This window comes from Balearica regulorum, chromosome W (assembly GCF_011004875.1).
Source record: "Balearica regulorum gibbericeps isolate bBalReg1 chromosome W, bBalReg1.pri, whole genome shotgun sequence".
Classification (NCBI taxonomy): Eukaryota; Metazoa; Chordata; class Aves; order Gruiformes; family Gruidae; genus Balearica; species Balearica regulorum.
Genome location: NC_046219.1, coordinates 15031095 through 15050643, shown reverse-complemented (window position 1 = coordinate 15050643; position 19549 = coordinate 15031095). Strand labels below are relative to the sequence as shown.

At 43.2% G+C, this 19549-nt stretch overlaps 1 protein-coding gene across 1 annotated transcript in view; it reads right to left on the bottom strand.

Moving 5' to 3' along the window:
• The window catches only part of LOC142599187 (guanine nucleotide-binding protein G(q) subunit alpha), a 225609-nt gene that overhangs the window by 4215 nt on the left and 201845 nt on the right, over positions 1 to 19549 (bottom strand). Inside the window, exon 7 of the mRNA XM_075739072.1 lies at positions 1364 to 1517. Coding sequence (XP_075595187.1) covers positions 1364 to 1517 — 154 coding nt within the window. The remainder of the gene's footprint in view (positions 1 to 1363; positions 1518 to 19549) is intronic.

The window sequence follows — 19549 nt, the reverse complement described above, 5'->3', positions numbered from 1 at the left end:
GTAACAGGTTGTCCAGAGAGGTTGTAGAGTTTCCCTCCTTGGAGATATTCAAAAGCTATCTGGACATAGTCCTGGGCAACAGGTGACCTTGTTTGAGCAGGGGGGTTGGACCAGATGATCTCCAGAGGTCCCTTCCAACCTCAACCATTCTGTGTGAATTTTGTCTGGGTTTTTTCTGGACAAGCATTTAACACAGGTGTATTCCACTTGAGTGATGATAACAGAAGGGCCCATAGAGCCTTCTCACCTGCAGGGCACCTGTCACACTTGTAACTTGAAAGGACAAGATTATTTTCTATTCAACTGCCAGTTCTCTTCTGTATAGTACTATCAAACTAAACTTACACTGAGTCATAAATAAGTATGGTCTAATCCTGCAGGCTGTTCACTATGAACACATCCTTTCCTCTCAAACAGGAAAAAACTGTAACTTTTTCCTTTTATCTAGTTTTGAAAATGAGAGATTTAATCTTTTCTGTAGCTTTTGAATCTGCTTTTCACTCTCTGGTGAGAAAAAAACCCCACATGTTACTGTATGAATTTGACTTTTTTCTCTGTTACCAATGCCTCCACTCAGTTACCTTAGCATACCTAACTTTTCACCTCAGGAGAACTTTCTGAAAGTACGGTTTCCTTAGAAACAGCCGTGTGTTCTACATAATGTTTTCTGGAACAAGCACATTAAACTTCACATAAGTAACATAAAATTAAAATAAAGGAAACAAAAAATAAATGGCATAATAAAATGGTGGGAGGAGTAATACTGGTTTCTCCAATAGCCACAGAGAATTTATGACACTTGTGTTCAGATATCCAGCCTTAAACAAAACAAACAAACAAAACAAAACAAAAAAAAAGAGTGTGCGAGACACTGTGTAAAAATAAGAAATGTATTTTTATGTAATTTTAGCTTTATACTTCAGTTCAAACCCTCATCCCAACTTATGAACAAGGACAGAATAAGGTCCATTGCTAATATGATGTTACTCATCTAGAATCAATAATTTCACATGAAAGGTACTGCCATCCTATCCACAATTAATGGAGGTATAAAATGCAATCCTAGCAATCTAGAAAATCCCACAAGACTTCAGTGACTTTAAAAATTTGGAGTATTAAAAATTGCTAATTTTAATCATTTTTTCCTTTTCATATAATTTTTTTTAAAAGATGACCAGCAAGTCATTCAACTACAAACTAATCGGTGTACTAAGTACAATTTGTAAAGAAGAAAATGAGTGTAACGAAGAATGGGTGATAATGTTTGTCCTAAGAACCTCTAAGCAAAATATGAGCAAGGCTATTACATTTCGTCATTACCACAGTGTAAATGGGGCATGAGCTCTGGTGGCAATATACTTACCATCATACTCTGGGAAATAATCAACTAAATGGGAGTACATAATTTTCTCCTCTAAGAGATCTTTTTTATTTAAGAACAGAATGACTGAAGAATTCTGGAACCATGGATATGTGATAATTGTCCTAAAGAGTGCTTTGCTTTCTTCCATTCGATTCTGGAATAAAAAAAGAGAGACGAATTTATGCAGTCATGAAAATAATTTTTTAGGTTTTTTTTTAAAACAATCCATGCAATTACATTTTATTTGATAAACAGATCCATTTCATGTTTTCCACCTTCTTACCGAAATGTAAGATTTAACTGATTCATTTACAGTTCATAGGTAAGTGGTAAATTAAATATGCAGGCAGTTTCATTTTGCAAACTCAATGACACAAGCATAATTATTCTTTAAAACACAGGTCACAGACATGATAGCTGTAACAGGTACTGTTGTAAATACTGACTATGCACAGTTATGAACAGCCAACAAATTCGTGGGTACTGAAATGCATGTGGTTCAAGGCAGAGACAAGTGTACAGCAAGACATAATAACCAAGTTTTAAGAACTTTATTTTATATGACTTTCCTGAACTTTAAATGCAAGTAATCCTTACTTTTTTAAAAGAGATCAGCTTTAAAATAGCTCCAGGTAAATTTGGAATTTACTCATTGATTACCTGAGAATATTTCCCCAAATCAAAGGCTTATGATATCAAATCTTACAAATGCTAAATTTGTTTCTAACATTATTGGGTTACTTTAATTGCTTAATTGCTCCTAAAAAAGCATTTTGATTATAGTGGAAATGTAAGTAAGTGAAGTATACATTTCTGTTTGTGAGGGCCTTCTGACACTGTAAAATTCTGTTGTGTTTTGATACAACTGTAAAGAACTGTTAGGCAGAAATGATGCATCTGTTAAAGTACATCTGTTAAAAAGAAGAAATTTTCAGTTGCTATGTAGTGAATACATCTTGTCATTTATTTTTGTATTCTGTTTATTTTTGTATTCTTTTAACTTAGCGGGTATCAGAATGTTGTCATTTTGTTTTGTAAGACATATATCTTTGATGTTGTGGTCTGAACAGTAATGGACTCTGACAACATGTTACAAAACAAAGCTTTATTGAGGAAGTAAGAACGATGAGCAACAATTCCCCCATAAAGCGACTCACCCAATCACCAATAGCGAAAACAGGATCACAGAATCATAAAATACGTTAGGTTGGAAAAGACCTTTAAGATCATCGAGTCCAACCGTTAACCTAGCACTGCCAAGTCCACCACTAAACCACGTCCCTAAGCGCCACATCTATACGTCTTTTAAATACCTCCAGGGATGGTGACTCAACCACTTCCCTGGGCAGTCTGTTTCAGGGCTTGACAACCCCTTCGGTGAAGACGTTTTTCATAATATCCAGTCTAAACCTCCCCTGGCACAACTTGAGCCCATTTCCTCTCATCCTATCACTTGTTAATTGGGAAAAGAGACTGACACCCAACTCGCTACAACCTCCTTTCAGGTAGTTGCAGACAGCGATAAGCTCTCCCCTCAGCCTCCTTTTCGCCAGACTAAACAATCACAGTTCCCTCAGCCGCTCCTCATAAGACTTGTTCACTAGATCCTTTACCAGCTTTGTTGGCCTTCTTTGGACATGCTCCAGCACCTCCATGTCTGTCTTGTAGTGAGGGGCCCAAAAGTGAACACGGTGTTCGCGGTGTGGCCTCACCAATGCCGAGTCGAGGGGGACAATCACTTCCCTAGACCTGCTGACCACACTATTTCCGATACAAGTCAGGATGCTGTTGGCCTCCTTGGCCACCTGGGCACACTGCTGGCTCATGTTCAGAAAGCCGTCAAACAGTATCCAACCAGCACCCCCAGGTCCTTTTCCGCTGGGCAGCTTTCCATTCACTCTTCCCCAAGCCTGTAGCATTGCATGGGGTTGTTGTGACCCAAGGGCAGGACTCGGCACTTTTAGCACTGTTGAACCTCATACAGTTGGCCTCGGCCCATCGATCCAGCCTGTCCAGACCCCTCTGCAGAGCCTTCCTACCCTCAAGCAGATCAACACTCCCGCCCAATTTGGTGTCGCCTGCAAACTTACCGAGGGTGCACTCGATCCCCTCGTCCAGATCACTGATAAAGATATTAAACAGAACCGGACCCAATACTGCGCCCTGGGGAGCACCCCTTGTGACCGGCTGCCAACTGGACTTAACTCCATTCACCACAACTCTTTGGGCCTGGCCATCCAGCCAGTTTTTTACCCAGCAAAGAGTACGCCCGTCCAAGCCATGAGCAGCCAGTTCCTCCAGGAGAATGCTGTGGGAACCGGTGTCAAAGGCTTTACTAAAGCCCAGGTAAACAACATCCGCAGCCTTTCCCTCATCCGCTAAGCGGGTCACCTTGTCATAGAAGGAGATCGGGTTAGTGAGGCAGGACCTGCCTTTCATAAACCCATGCTGACCGGGCCTGATCACTTAGTGGTCCTGTACGTGCTGTGTGATGGCACTCGAGATGAGCTGCTCCATAACTGGCACTGAGGTCAGACGGACAGGCCTGTAGTTCCCCGGATGCTCCATCTGGCCCTTCTTGTAGATGGGTGTCACATTTGCTAACCTCCAGTCAACTGGGACCTCCTCGGTTAGCCAGGACTGCTGATAAATGATGGAAAGTGGCTCAGTGAGCACTTCCGCCAGCTCCCGCGGTACCCTTGGGTGGATCCCATCCGGCCCCATAGACCTGTGTGTGTGTGTCTCAGTGGTGTAGCAGGTCGCTAACCATTTCCCCTTGGATTATGGGGGCTTTATTCTGCTCCCCATTCCTGTCTTCCAGCTCAGGGGGCTGGGTACCCGGAGCACAACTGGTCTTACTATTAAAGACTGAGGCAAAGAAAGCATTAAGTACCTCAAGCCTTTTCCTCAGCCTTTGTCACTATGTTTCCCCTCGCATCCAGTAAAGGATGGAGATTCTCCTTAGCCCTCCTTTTGCTGCTAATGTATTTATAGAAACATTTTTTACTGCCTTTTACGACAGTAGCCCGGTTATGTTCTAGCTGGGCTTTGGCCCTTCTAATTTTCTCCCTGCGTAACCTCACGAGATATTTGTAGTCCTCCTGAGTTTCCTGCCCTTTCTTCTAAAGATCAGAAACTCTTTTTTTCCCTGAGTTCTAGCAAAAGCTCTCTGTTCAGCCAGGCCGGTCTTCTTCCCTGTCGGCTCGCCTTTCGGCACATAGGGACGGCCTGCTCTTGCGCCGTTAAGATTTCCTTCTTGAAGAATGTCCAGCCTTCCTGGACTCTTTTGCCCTTCAGGACTGCCTCCCAAGGGACTCTGTCATCTAGTCTCCTAAACCAGCCAAAGTCTGCCCTCCGGAGGCAGATAAAGTCCTGGAGAACGTAGAATCCTGATCCGTTCTTTACCAAGGCTGCTGTGGGTAGGCATTGATTGAGAGATTAGCCTGAATAGAGTGATATCTGACAAAAGTTTTAGGTGCGTGGCCCCACAATTCCACCAATACCAATGTTCCCACCACGGGAACCCCTTGGTGCCCAGATGCAGGATGTTGTGTACAAATCCAGCAATCAGTTCCCTTTCTGACATTCGCCAGTGCCTGAGATGTGAGAATTAACAAGTTAGGATCCCAACCAGCAAGGCCCTCATGGACTGTCCCTAAGAACAGTATCCACAGCATATTCAAGAGAGGGCCTTGCTCGGAATAACCGAGAGTAGTACAAGTAAAACAACTACAATAAACAGCAATATAGCAGGAAGATTTTTCCAGATTGTTGTGGTTGAGATAAAGACAGTTTAATAGGTAAAGCAAAAGCTGTGCATGCAAGCAAAGCAAAATAAGGAATTCATTCACTATTTCCCTTTGACGGGCAAATGTTTAGCCGTTTCCAGGAGAGCAGGGCTTCATCACGTGTTAACAGTTACTCGGGAAGAGAAATGTCATAGCGCTGAACGTCCCCCTCCCCTCCTCCTTCCCCCAGCTTCTTGTGCACCTCAGCCTACTCACTGGCAGGGCAGTGCGAGAAGCAGAACAGGCCTTGATGCTGTACAAGCACTGTTCAGCAATAACTAAAACATCCCTATGTTATCAACACTGTTTTGGTCACAAATCCAAAACATAGCACCATATGAGCTGCTATGAAGAAAATTAACTCTATCCCAGCCAAAACCAGTACACAGATCATTCTGGGTGGCCCAGTAGTTGGGCTGAGTCAGTGGCTCCGGGCTCATCATGGACATTATCACTTCCTGAAATACAAAAATCACTTCTAGGACAGCCCAAAGGGGCAGCCTGTGGTTCCAATGACGAGATTTGGGCCCTGGTGCCCACAACAAAGTTGACCGAGTGCCAGTCATTCACAACAACGTCTAATCGGGGCTAGGACATAGTGTACGCAAAAACGTCTGCCTGGAAACAGAACTAGGAGGCATATCTCCATCTGGTGGTGGGCACCTGCCCACCAGTTCTCAGGCAGCACCTTTGAGAGAGGAAGGAACGGCTGAAGGTGAAGCACTGCAAGGCTCAGAGGGAAGGGGGAGGGGGCAGGGGCCACCTGCTGATGGCCATTCAGAAGCTGTACAAAGACATTGTTTGGCAATTTATCAATTTGTTGGCGGGTGGGTAAACCCCCTTTCCAGCAGGAACTGCCAGAGGCGGCCCCTCTGCATCTGACCGTGGGGCACAGGAGCCATTGCCACAGCACCCAGTCCTGCAGCCAGGGCAAGCAGAGCCCCTGTGTCCCACAGTCCCCATCATTGAGGTGAGTTAGAGCTGCCTCAGTGCGCCAGAGCCTCCCGAATCACTCCACCCAGCCTCCTCCTAGCGTTTTATGAAACTGGTCGCCCAGGGAGCAGAACTGTTCCCTGGTATAGGCTTGTACCCCGCGAGCGTTCGAGGCAGGTAAAGGAAGGGCAGGGATGTCTTCCCCTGTAGTGTTGGGAAGGGGGTCAGGGTCTGGTCCGGGACCATTGCTGTCCCTGTCCCAATTATCATCCTTATCATCGTCCTGGGGTAGACGGTGGCCCCAACTTGGACTGTTGTACTGGGACAATTGCTCTGGGCCTCGAAGGCCCACTGGGCCAAGGGGGCTAGCTTATGCTCATCCCTCTCAGTCCCTTGCTTATCTTATCCTGCCCATTTGAAGGCGCTGCGCAGCCCAGTGATTTCAGCCCAAGCAGCATCAAGGGCACAAGTCAGGAGGCCGATTAAGCAACCTTTGCCTTTTCCCCACCTTACAACGTCTGGCCTTACGCCATTGTTCAAATTCATCCCCAACAGCCTGGGGATCTGTCCAATTATCTTGGATCCAATCCTCCCATTGGGACGATCTCCAAACTTGCTCCTTTCCTGAAGTGTCCAGTACTTGTCAGAAGGACTCCATCCTGTCCGCGACACCAATAATGTGGTGTGGTACACCAGTAATGGAGTCTGACAACATGTTATAAACCAAAACTTTATTGAGGCAGTTGGAAAGATGAGCAACAGTGCACCCATACGGTGACTCACCCAATCACCGATAGCAAACACAGGATCATAAGCGATGCCATGGCCCTGGTGGACTGCCAGCAAAATTTGATGTATGGGTCATCTGGCAGCAACAGCCAATCGTGCAAATGCCTTCTGAATGCCAGTAAGAGTCGCACCGCGCCTTGGCTCCACCAATGGTAGTGTGATTTGAGAGAATCATACCTTACATGAATAATGCGAGCGGCACCCTGCCTACACTGCCAATGTCGGTCAATGGGCAGGGTGTCAGGAGGTAGGGTGTCAGATGTGATGTTAATTATTTTTCTCAGTGTATTGATCTAACAGAATCACACTACCAGCACTGTGTTTTTAACTGGAGCCGAAGTATGGAACATCATAGAGTGGAACATGAACGACACAAGGAAAAATAGTAGTGCAAATAGCTCGCAGCATAAAATGCATCCTGCTTAATGGGGTAGAGAGAGATGAATTTAAGACTGTAATGTGTGTGCTACAAATAGGCTACTAGTCTTTGTGAACATTTTGGTTTCTGGTAAATGTAAATAAAAATACATCGAAATAGTCTTTTTAGGAGAAGGAGATTAAAGAGAAACCTCACTTTCACAACTTTGCATGGATGTTAGCGCGTTAAATTATTTATAACTTGGCCATCTTCTCGAGAAGATGGAACGATATTTTCCTGGGCTTTCAGAGTATACAGCCTTGCCCTTTGTTGTTAGCAGCTGAAAGCGTTCACGTGTTGCGAACTGAATGGAACATATGGACTGAACATTTCCCTTCTGTCTTGGGCTCTCCTACCACTTTGAAATGACTGAAGCGATATTATTCCATGAGTTTTTTTCAACTCACGAAAAAGAACTTACTTCTAAAGCTGTCTTGATTTTTCAAGTTTTCACTTTCAGAACAAAACATTTTGGAGGCAAACATGGAGGTAAGACTTCTAAAACTCCTCTTTGTCTTGAAGATGGTCCTTCCACCTCACTGCTAAACTACGTTCCTTATTAACATCAGTGAAAAACTTTTTAAACGTTTTGTTTTTCAGTATGAAATCTGTTCATAACTGTAATTCAAAGCATTTTTTCAAGTCACACATACAGAAACTTTTGGCATATTCCAGCAGCCTTAGGCCTGTGTTCCTCTAGCTCTTGGGTGGATCCAGCCTGTCTTGGAGCTAAGCACCTGCTCCTTCGCCTTTAAGGAAGAGTTAAATTTGCCAGACAAGAAGATAGATTTTTACTTTTTATTGAATGGAAGTTCAAATTACAGTTTCCCATGTATATTTGCAGTATGTCGACATATATGGTTAAATCCATATTCTAGAAAATATTTTAATTACTGCCATAAACAAGTTAACCTTTTTACAATGTTACATCCGCTGCCATCATTGGTAACAGGGTTACAGCACACCTAGGTTAGAAGGAAGTTTCAGTTTGTTTATTGCAATGGGGAGTTTCAAAAAGGCTTTGTTTTCCCCAAGACCCATGAGTACTGTCACAGATGAGTACTTTTGAAAAGTCTGATATTTGAAAGCCTTCTGCTTCTTTGACAGGTTTGAAGTCTTTTTGTATGAGTGATTAATATTATTCCTGTGCAACTTCACCTGAGGTGTTCTTGATGGTTTTGCTCTACAAGCAATTAAATTAATTTTTAAAGCAGGAGAAGCTGACTATGGCACAACAAGAACCAGCATATGAACTTAAAGACTGTAGTCAAACTTACTTTTGCCTTTTTAAGTTACAACATTGCAGTTGCTTACAATTTTAAACTTTAATTCAAATGTTGTAATGGACAAGTTTGGCCTCAAAACAAACCAATAGTCTAATTTGACTTCGTGGCTAATAGGGACATGGGATTTCACTTCAATTTCTCCATCAAACCTAAGCTTTAAGCTAACCGAAAGCATTCCTTTGAGATAGCTATGAAAAATGTTTTCATCTAAATACCTCAAGGGTTGTAGAAATCCAGACTCCAGAACCAAGCCCTCTCGGGGCTTATCATTCATGGCCTCTCCCCATTGTGACTCACAGTGTTGACCAGTCTGGCCACAGTAATATGACCAGGCGTTACCTAAGGACGTTACCCTCATTTACAAATTTCATCTCATCTCCGATATAAACTCAGTTTCTAGACGCAGCACCTCCTTACGGTTTGCCTGTTAGGTTCTATCCTTCAATTTACTCCCCCATATCTTTTACTGAAATCATACTGAGAATCTGTTAATTCTTGTTCAAAGACCTCAAAATTATGCTTGGCCCCAAACCATAAGTAAATATTATTTGTATATTCTGCTCTATGCTCAAGTTGTCAACCTATCAAACAGAAAACTTCTTTCAATAATAAGAAGTACAGCATTTATAGTTGAACATTGCTGTAAACTGCTGGAGAATGTTTCAGAACGATTTCAACAGGACAAGATATGAACAGTGCTAATATAAGGTTTTGATTTATGTGGGGTTTTTTTTTGTTTGCTTGTTTTCAAAAACATAAAACCAAGCGAACCATTCTCATGCTCACCTATTTTCCTGGTAAAAACAGTAAATTAATATAGAAAAGCACCCCAGTGTTTTCAATTTAAGTAAAGCAATATTGTGTGGTGTGTGATATCCCATAATCGAACAAAAGAGAAAGTGTGAAACTAGTTAACACTAAAGTTTAAATTGCATAAAGGTAGAGCATTATATAGCAGAAAAGTAAATTAGAATAAAATTTACCATTCTATGATTCTATGATTCTATGAATAACTGCAGCCTGTGGAAGGGACTCCATGCAGGAGCAGGGGAAAAGTGTGAAGAGGAAGGCGTGACAGAGATGAAGTGTTATGAACTAACTGCAACCCCCATTCCCCATCCCCTGTGTGCTGCTTGGGGGTGGAGGTAGGAGATAGAAGAGTCAGGAATGAGGGAGTGAAGTTGAGCCTGGGAAGAAGGGGTGGTGGTGGTGGAAAGTGTTTTTACCATCCTACTGTTACAATTAATTGGCAATAAATTAAATTAATTTTCTCCAAGTCGAGTCTGTTTTGCCCATGATTGTAACTGGTAAGCCATCTCCCTGTCCTTATCTCAACCCATGAGTGAGAGGTGACCCATCACCTTATTTTCTCCCCCTTTCCTGTTGAGGAGAGGGAGTAATAGAGTGGCTTGGCGGGCACCAAGGTTAACCTACTGCAGTCCTCTAGTACAACATTTTAACCAACAAATCTTATTTCTTATGGATAAATATTTACCACAAAATCCAAAATATTTTCCTATTCACCTCAAAAATCTTGCATAAAATAAACAGACATCAGTTTAGACTATTTCATTAGTTAACTACAGATTTCTACACAGGTGATAGGCAGAGGCAATAGTACACCAGACATGCCACTGAGGGTAACTCGGTATTTTGGGTTTTCTTTTTTTAAAATCAGTTTTGCGTTAAGATAATTTTGTAATTTAACACTGAAAACAGTCTGTTTAAACTTGGTTTTGATCAAAAGTTTTCTCCAGTCTTCCTAAAAATCTGTTCATAACTGTAATTCAAAGCATTTTTTCAAGTCACACATACAGAAACTTTTGGCATATTCCAGCAGCCTTAGGCCTGTGTTCCTCTAGCTCTTGGGTGGATCCAGCCTGTCTTGGAGCTAAGCACCCATCTGGGCAGCTTAGTTTTGGCTTCCGGTAAACTGTGTCCTGTCTATTAGACCGTTGTGGGACAGGTTAGTTTTGCCCTACTGATGATGTGTTGTTGCAATAGTAATCCTGTTCAGTACAAGAGGAACCGCAGGTTCGGACCCCTGGTGCATGCATTTGGCTGAGGAGCCACTGGCGCGAGGCTACCATCTGCGGGCTTATGACTGAACGCCTCTAAGTCAGAATCTCGCCTAGACATAGCAACACGGCAGTGCCGCCGGCGCCTCGGTAGGCTCGTGACAGCTGGCTGCCTGCCCCACACGGGGTGGGCCAGGTGCAAAGCGCTGCTTGCGGTCGGAACCGGAGGGGTGGACAGATGCGGCGCTGCCTCTTCCCCGTTGCATACCACATGATCGTGGGGCACCCAGCACTAAATCATTCGTAGATGGCCTGATTCTGGGTCAGGGTTTCGTACATAGGAGAGCTGCTCCCTCGCTGCGATCTATTGAGAATCAGCCCTCAACACAAGCTTTTGTAAAAAAAAATTTAAAATTGCACCCATTTTTAAAAAGAGTAGAAAGGTGGACCCTGGGAACTCACCTCTGTGCCTGGGAAGATCATGGAAGCTATGTTAAGGCACATGGAGGACAGGGAGGTGATTCGAGACAGCCAGCATGGCTTCACCAAGGGCAAGACTTGCCTGACCGACCTAGTGACCTTCTATGATGGAGTGGCTACATCAGTGGACAAGGGAAGAGCTACGGATGTCATCTATCTGGATTTCTGTAAGGCCTTTGACAGGGTGCCCCACAACATCCTTCTTTCTAAATTGGAGAGATATGGATTTGATGGATGGACCATTCGGTGGATAAGGAATTGGCTGGATGGTCGCATTCAATGTCCGGATGGAGACCAATGATGAGTGGTGTCCCTCAGGGGTCCATATTGGGACCAGTACTGTTTAATATCTTCATCAATGACACAGTGGGATCGAGTGCACCCTCAGCAAATTTGCAGATGACACCAAGCCGAGTGGTGCGGTTGACACGCCTGAGGGACGGGATGCCATTCAGAGGGACCTGGACAAGCTCAAGAAGTGGGCCCATGTGAATCTCATGAAGTTCAACAAGACCAAGTGCAAGGTCCTGCACATGGGTTGGGGCAACCCCCAGTACCAGTACAGGCTGGGGGATGAAGGGATTGAGAGCAGCCCTGTGGAGAGGGACTTGGGGGTACTGGTGGATGAAAAACTGGGCATGAGCCGGCAATGTGTGCTCGCAGCCCAGAAAGCCAACCGTTTTCTGGGCTGCATACAAAGAAGCGTGGCCAGCAGGTCGAGGGAGGTGATTCTGCCCCTCTACTCCGCTCTCGTGAGACCCCACCTGGAGTACTGCATCCAGCTCTAGAGTCCTCAATAGAAGAAAGACATGGACCTGTTGAAGCGGGTCCAGAGGAGGGCCACAAAAATGATCAGAGGGATGGAACACCTCTCCTATGAGGAAAAGCTGAGAGAGTTGGGGTTGTTTAGCCTGGAGAAGATAAAGCTCCAGGGAGACCTTATTATGGCCTTTCAATACTTAAAGGGGGCTTATAAGAAAGATGGGGACAGACTTTTTAGTAGAGCCTGTAGCGATAGGACAAGGGGTAGTGGTTTTAAACTAAAAGAGGGTAGATTTAGACTAGATACAAGGAAGAAGTTTTTTAAGATGAGGGTAGTGAAACACTGGAACAGGTTGCCCAGAGAACTTGTAGATGCCCCATCCTCGGAAACATTCAAGGTCAGGTTGGACAGGGCTCTGAGCAATCTGATCTCGTTGAAGATGTTCCTGCTCATTGCAGGGGGGTTGGACTAGATGACCTTTAAAGGTCCCTTCCAACCCAAACCATCCTATGATTCTATATAGATTTTTTTAGCATACCAGAACACTGCTTTATTCCCATCTTTTCCCTTCTCTTCAAGACCCAGAAAGCAAGAATGTATGTATTTATTCCACATAAAGAAAAGTGTATTTTTGTCAGAATGTGGGTGTGACAGAAATATGAAAAGGTTTTAAATGTGTTTTATTCCTTGTAAGTTAATTCCTGTTTAGTTATTTTATTAGGTACATTATGTAAGCTGTCATAGCTTGACCAGTTTTGTAGTAGAGATGAAGCTGGAGACTGTAACAAGGGAGTGTTAGCAGTAGCACAAAGGAAAGTTACTTCACTCACATTATAGATGTGTATGGTGTTTGCTCAGAGTGTTGTCCCAAATCTGGGTTCTTCACTTGGTGTGCAAAGAGCTAATCACACACAGAGATATTTGTTTATTTCAGTTCTGCGCAGAATAGGGTGCCAGGCATCTAACACCAGCTGGCACACTGAGTACATCAAGTGTGCCTTTTTTATAGTAACAAGATGTAGCTGATTGGTGGTGGTAAACTTCCTTAACCACCTTTAACCCACCTTCACCATACATATGCATTTTACTTCATGTTTCAAACATTTGGGGAGGTCTTCTAATTAGCATTCTCATTATTCACAAAGGGTGTACATTTTAGTATTAAAATCAATACAGGTGAGTTGAGGATACACTATTTCTTGATACTATTCCAAGGCTAGATATACTTTATATACACTTATAATAGGGAAAGAATACTTTGAAGGGTCCTATTTTTCTAAACCCCTCGTCCATTGAGAGATCACAATACCTTATGAAATGCTATTGTTTTAAATCCTTGATCCATTGAGAGATCCTACTCTGGTTACTATGGATCCAGAACATACTATCAAGGATACTTGAGCTATCAAGGATACTTACAGTTCATTCTGGGGGTCATCTCAAAGGAGGAAAAGAAGGTTATTGGGGGTGGTCAACATGGATTGACCAAGGGGAAATCATGCCTGACCAATCTGATAGCCTTCTATGATGGCATGACTGGCTGGGTAGATGAGGGGAGAGCAGTAGATGTTGTCTACCTTGACTTCAGTAAGGCTTTTGACACTGTGTCCCATAACGTCTTTATAGGCAAGCTTAGGAAGTGTGGGTTAGATGAGGGGACAGTGAGGTGGGTTGAGAACTGGTTGAATGGCAGAGCTCAGAGGGTTGTGATAAGCAGCGCAGAGTCTAGTTGGAGGCCTGTAGCTAGTGGTGTGCCCCAGGGGTCAGTACTGGATCTGGTCTTGTTCAAGATATTCATCGATGACCTGGACGGGGGGACAGAGTGTACCCTCAGCAAGTTTGCTGACGATACAAAACTGGGAGGAGTGGCTGATACACCAGAAGGCTGTGCTGCCATTCAGCGAGACCTGGACAGGCTAGAGAGTTGGGTGGAGAGGAACCTAATGAAATTCAACAAGGGCAAGCGTAGGGTCCTGCACCTAGGGAGGAATAACCCCATGCACCAGTACAGGTTAGGGGTTGACCTGCTGGGAAGCAGCGCTGCAGAGATGGACCTGGGAGTCCTGGTGGACAACAAGTTAACCATGAGCCAGCAATGTGCCCTTGTGGCCAAGAAGGCCAATGGTATCTTGGGGTGCATTAAGAAGAGTGTAGCCATCAGGTTGAGGGAGGTTATCTTCCTACTCTGCCCTGATGAGGCCACATCTGGAGAACTGTGTCCAGTTCTGGGCTCCCCAGTTCAAGAAAGTTCACTAGTTCACCAATCATCTTTTCTCAAATTCTCAGAAACAATCTAAGAGACTTAAAATTTTCTGGGGGTTCCATTTTCATTCTATATGTTGATGATTTGTTACTAGCAAGCCATACGGCTGAAGATTGTATGCGGGATACTGAATATCTGTGCATCCAACTTGCAAAAAAGAGTCACCGTGCATCTCTATCCAAACTGCAACTCTGTCAACAACAGGTAAAGTATTTGGGGTTTATTCTTAAACCAGGGAGGAGAGAAGTAGATCCAGAACGGGTAAGAGCTATACAAGAAATTCCCAGACCAGTAACAAAGAAACAATTAAGGGGATTTTTAGGACAAGTAGGATATTGTAGGCCATGGATTCCTGGATTCAGTGAAATAGCGAAACCTCTTAATGAGGCAATGAAAAATGAGGAGGTGGAACCAATAGCTTGGGGTCCTGAACGAGAAAAAGCCTTTCGTGCATTAAAGGGAGCAATAATGCAAGCTCCAGCTTTGGGGCTTCCAGACTATTCTAAACCCTTTAAACTTTATTGCACAGAAAACAAAGGAACAGCAAATGGAGTTTTAGTTCAAACTTTAGGGCCACATGAAAGGCCTATAGCCTATTATTCTTGCACATTAGATTCAGTAGCAAGAGGAACTCCGTTTTGCATAAGAGCTGTGGCTACCGCTGCTGAGTTAGTAGAAAAAAGCCGGAACATAGTCTTGGGACATCCCCTAGTAGTCTGTGTGCCACATGAAGCTGAAATATTATTGAAACAATATGCCGAGAAAGCACTTTCTCCACAAAGAGCGCATAAATATGAACTAATACTTCTGCTTGCTGACAATTTAAGATTGGAAAGATGTAATACCTTGAATCCTGCCACCTTAATGCCACTGCCCACGGATGGAGAAAAGGATGAACATGATTGTGAACAGGTGATCAAAATGACGAGCAAACCACGAGACGACCTACGAGATCAGCCTTTGGATAACCCAGATATGAACTTGTTTACCGACGGCTCCTCCTATTATGAAGAAGGATGGAAATGTACTGGGTTTGCTGTTACCACAGAAACTAAGGTATTGTTAGCAGGACCTTTGCCTCCCACTCCAGGTGCTCAAGGCGCAGAGATCATCGCCCTCACGAAAGCTGCACAATATGCGATCGGAATACGGGTTAATTTGTATACTGACTCTAAGTATGCGTTTGGAGTTTGTCATGCTACAGGTATGCTGTGGAAAGAAAGGGGATTTCTCACATCAGCAGGTAAAACGATCGCCCATGGACAACAGATTAAAGAACTTTTGGAGGCGATCCAATTACCATCTGAACTAGCAGTAATATATATTAAAGCACACACCAACCAAGAGAATCAATTGGCAAAAGGGAACGAGCTCGCGGACCAGGCTGCAAAAGCGGCAGCCCGACAAGTCATCTTTGCAATGACACTGACCCATCAAGGAGAGCTCGACCGGGAATTACCAGACATGCAGAAACTGTATGAGGAACTTCCCGAGGAAGAAAGACAGCTCTGGGAGAAGCCAGGAGCTGAACAGCAGAATGGACAATGGACTCTAGGGGGGAAACCATTACTCCCAAAAAGGTACTTAATACCAATCGCGCGATGGCACCATGAGAAAACCCACGGTGGACCTGAGAATATAGCTTTGAGAGTACAGAGACTGTGGGCAGCACCAGGGATTTACACTGCTATTAAGAGAGTTTGTGAAGGCTGTCGACTGTGCAAACAGTATGCCTCTTTGAAAATCAAGGCACCAGCAGGAAAGCGACCTCCAGCAACATATCCTTTCCAAAAACTACAATTTGACTGCACGGAGATGCCTAGGGCTATGGGATATGCTTATTTACTTGTGATTATTGATCAGCTTTCGGGCTGGGTGGAGGCTTTCCCAACTCGAAAGAATGACTCAAAAGCAGTGGTTAAAGCTCTGTTAAAAGAGATAATACCTAGGTATGGAGTTCCTGGAATAATTGACTCAGACAGAGGAGCACATTTCTCTGCCGCAATTTTAGTGCAAATTTATCACTCATTAAATATCAAGATGCAATTGCACACACCTTATCACCCACAATCGTCAGGGCAAGTAGAAAGGATGAATAGGACGATCAAAGACAAATTAGTTAAGACCTGTAAACAAACTGGCTTGAAGTGGCCAGAAGCATTAAATTTAGTACCTTGGGACATTAGAAATACACCAAGGCAACCAGTAGGTGTATCTCCAGCAGAAGTTTTATTTGGGAGAATTTTAGCAGTACCTGGAACTTATATTCCAGCAAAAACAAGTCTTTTGGATGGAGATGAACAGGTAACTCAATATTTATTGTATTTGCAAAATTCTTTTATGCAATTACGAAATCGTGCTTATTGGTATCAAGGGATAACACCTGAAATTCAGGTACATAATATTCAACCAGGGGATAAAGTGTATATAAAGAATTTTAAACGGAAAAATAGATTTGAGCCCAAATGGGAAGGACCTTACATGGTGTTATTAACCTCCTTTTATGCTGTAAAGGTACAAGGAAAAGAGACGTGGATCCATCACTCACATGTGCTTAAAGATTCCACGACAGAATGAAAATCAACGCACTGCTGTATTTGCTGATTTGTTTTCTCTTGAGTAAGACTGATACCTTGTGGACAAAGTTCATCCTGCGATACCGAGATGTAATTACAAAAGGAACCATAATACAATATAGTAATATTAGTCTCTGGGAGCAAACCTTTTGTAAAGTTTGGGGAACTAAGAATGCAAAAGGGGAAAATATTGTAGCTGGTAGAAATACTGAGATTGTATGGAATCCTTTTTTTAATCCTAATGTTTTTCTAGAATTTTGTGTTGGATTTGTGATGGGAGATCCTGAGAATGGAACGGAATCATCAAGAAGTTATACATGGAATATGCATCCCTATCACACATATATATATGAGCCGCAAACAGGAACAGGAACCTGGTGTGTCAACCATCACTTATGGGTAATGACAGAGGGTAAACACAATGATTGGTGTTGTATCAATTTGAATCTCACAAGTCCATTCTTTTTTGTAATGTATTACGTTATCAGGGATGGGTTTAGGAATTTTCCGGTGGCACATGATTATGAATTTCCATGGGGTTTTCAAACTGGCATTTCTAATATTGACAAAATAATGACCAAATCTAGATTAAGTAAACAAAGTTTAGTTGGAAATGAAGAGGAAACTTTTTGGTTAAATAACACTCACGTTTCCTTAATGAAGTCCTTTGCGAAGAATTTGAATTATACTGAATGTTGGCTTTGTGCATCTTTACCAAAAACTGGAGGTCGAGGGTTTGAATTAATTGGTATTCCAATTCCGAAGGATTCAGTTTGGGAAAAGTTTTGGAGAAATACCTCTATAACGACTAAATATGAGGAGTAAATATTAACCATCAGAATTCCTCCTTTAGACGAATATCATAACATCCTCTGTGTAGAGAGATGTTACCCCCCAGAGAATTGGACTCGGCAGTTTTGTCTTAATCACACTTTCGTGGGAAATTGGACTAAATGTAACACAACTAATCATATTAAATCTCACTTGAGCTGGGCTTGGAGGGGACCAAAGGCACTAGGACTATTTTGGTTATGTGGTGACAAAGCTTATAAAGTACTCCCACCACGCTGGGGAGGAATTTGCACTCTAGGATTGGTAACTGTGGATTTACAAATTCTCCCTAAAACTATAAATGTTCCAATCTGGCATCGCACCTTTTTAACTCGTGTTAAAAGGACCAATAACCCACTAATAGAAAAACCCTCAGGATTTCACTCTTTTCTCCGATGGTTCATACCATCTTTAGGGGTGAGTGAACTGGAAAAAGCGATTTTAAACATATCGGGAGAAATTGAAAAATTGGCAAGTTATACCGCTCATGGGTTAACAACCTTGCAAATTGAAATTGCAGAACTCTCAAAAATTACCCTACAAAATCGTATGGCCTTAGATATGATGTTAGCATCACAAGGTGGAGTTTGTACAATGCTAAATGTGAGTTGTTGCATGTATGTAGATCATTCTGGGGAATTATTGACTGACGTACATAAAATCTGGGAGATTAGTTCTCAAATGCGACAAGTACAAAAAGACGATACATCTTGGGGTTTTACTGATACTGTGTCGTGGTTGACTTCCTGGGCTCCTGATTTATCTGTGTGGCTCAAAAAGGCGCTTGCTGTAGCAGCCTTAGTGATCGTAGGGATTGTATGTATAATAGTGATTTTTCAATGTTGTGTAACCTGTTTTTCTAGTATAGTAGCAAAATTGCAAGGAGCTTGGAGATATAAATAATTGCAGGGATGCAATGAAAACAAAAGGAGGGAATTGTAAAAATATAGAAGCTTAGCTATAAGAAAACTGATGTTAACTAGAAAGCTGCTTAAGGCCTAGAACTGTTTTAAAGCCTATAATCGTGGGAAAGGGGTTTCTAATCAAGGTAATAGGTAATGAAGCTAACCGACCATGGCAATGTACAATGCTGCTACGTTCCTTGTACAGTCCCTACCCAACCGGACAATAGGCCCGGGAATATTAATCTTATGAAGTAAGTTGTAATGGACAAGTGTATCCACAGCAAGGATACTGCGCATGCCTGCAAGAGGGTCATCCAGCGAACACGGGTGCGAGACCACTGACGACCACCAGAGACCCCTGAGGACCACCAACTCAAATCACTGAGCATGCCTGATGGGGAGGAGAATATGGAAATGGATTCCAAGAAATGATTATCATAGGACTGCCTTTTCTGAGAAAAATAATGAATATGTATATTTTGATTCTATATAACCTGTGTGTTGGTGATCACCTGGCATGCACGTTTGGTGGAGCTGTTTCCCCCGTGCATCCAGCGCTGCAATAAAGCAAACCTAGGGTAACTCATGTCTGGTAGAATTTTTCTTTAACAGGCTACGAGGATGATTAGGGGACTGGAACATCTCTCATATGAGGAGAAGCTGAGAGACCTGGGTCTGTTTAGCTTGGAGAAGAGAAGACTGAGAGGAGATCTGATCAATACTTATAAGTATCTAAAGGGCGGATGTCTAGCAGCAGGGACCAGACTCTTTTCAGTGGTGCCCAGCGACAGGATAAGGGGCAATGGGCACAAACTGGAACACAGGAAGTTCCATCTGAATATGAGAAAAAATTTCTTTACTCTGAGGGTAACAGAGCACTGGAACAGGCTGCCCAGAGAGGTTGTGGAATCTCCTTCCCTGGCGATATTCAAAACCCGCCTGGACGCGATCCTGTGCAACCTGCTCTAGGTGAACCTGCTTTAGCAGAGGGGGTTGGACTAGATGATCTCCAGAGGTCCCTTCCAACCCCTACCATTCTGTGATTCTGTGATTATTTGACCTGACAAAAGTTTGTGCGTGTGAGTCTTTTTTTCTGTTGGCAAGTCTATATTAATTAGGAATATCTCCATTCTCCA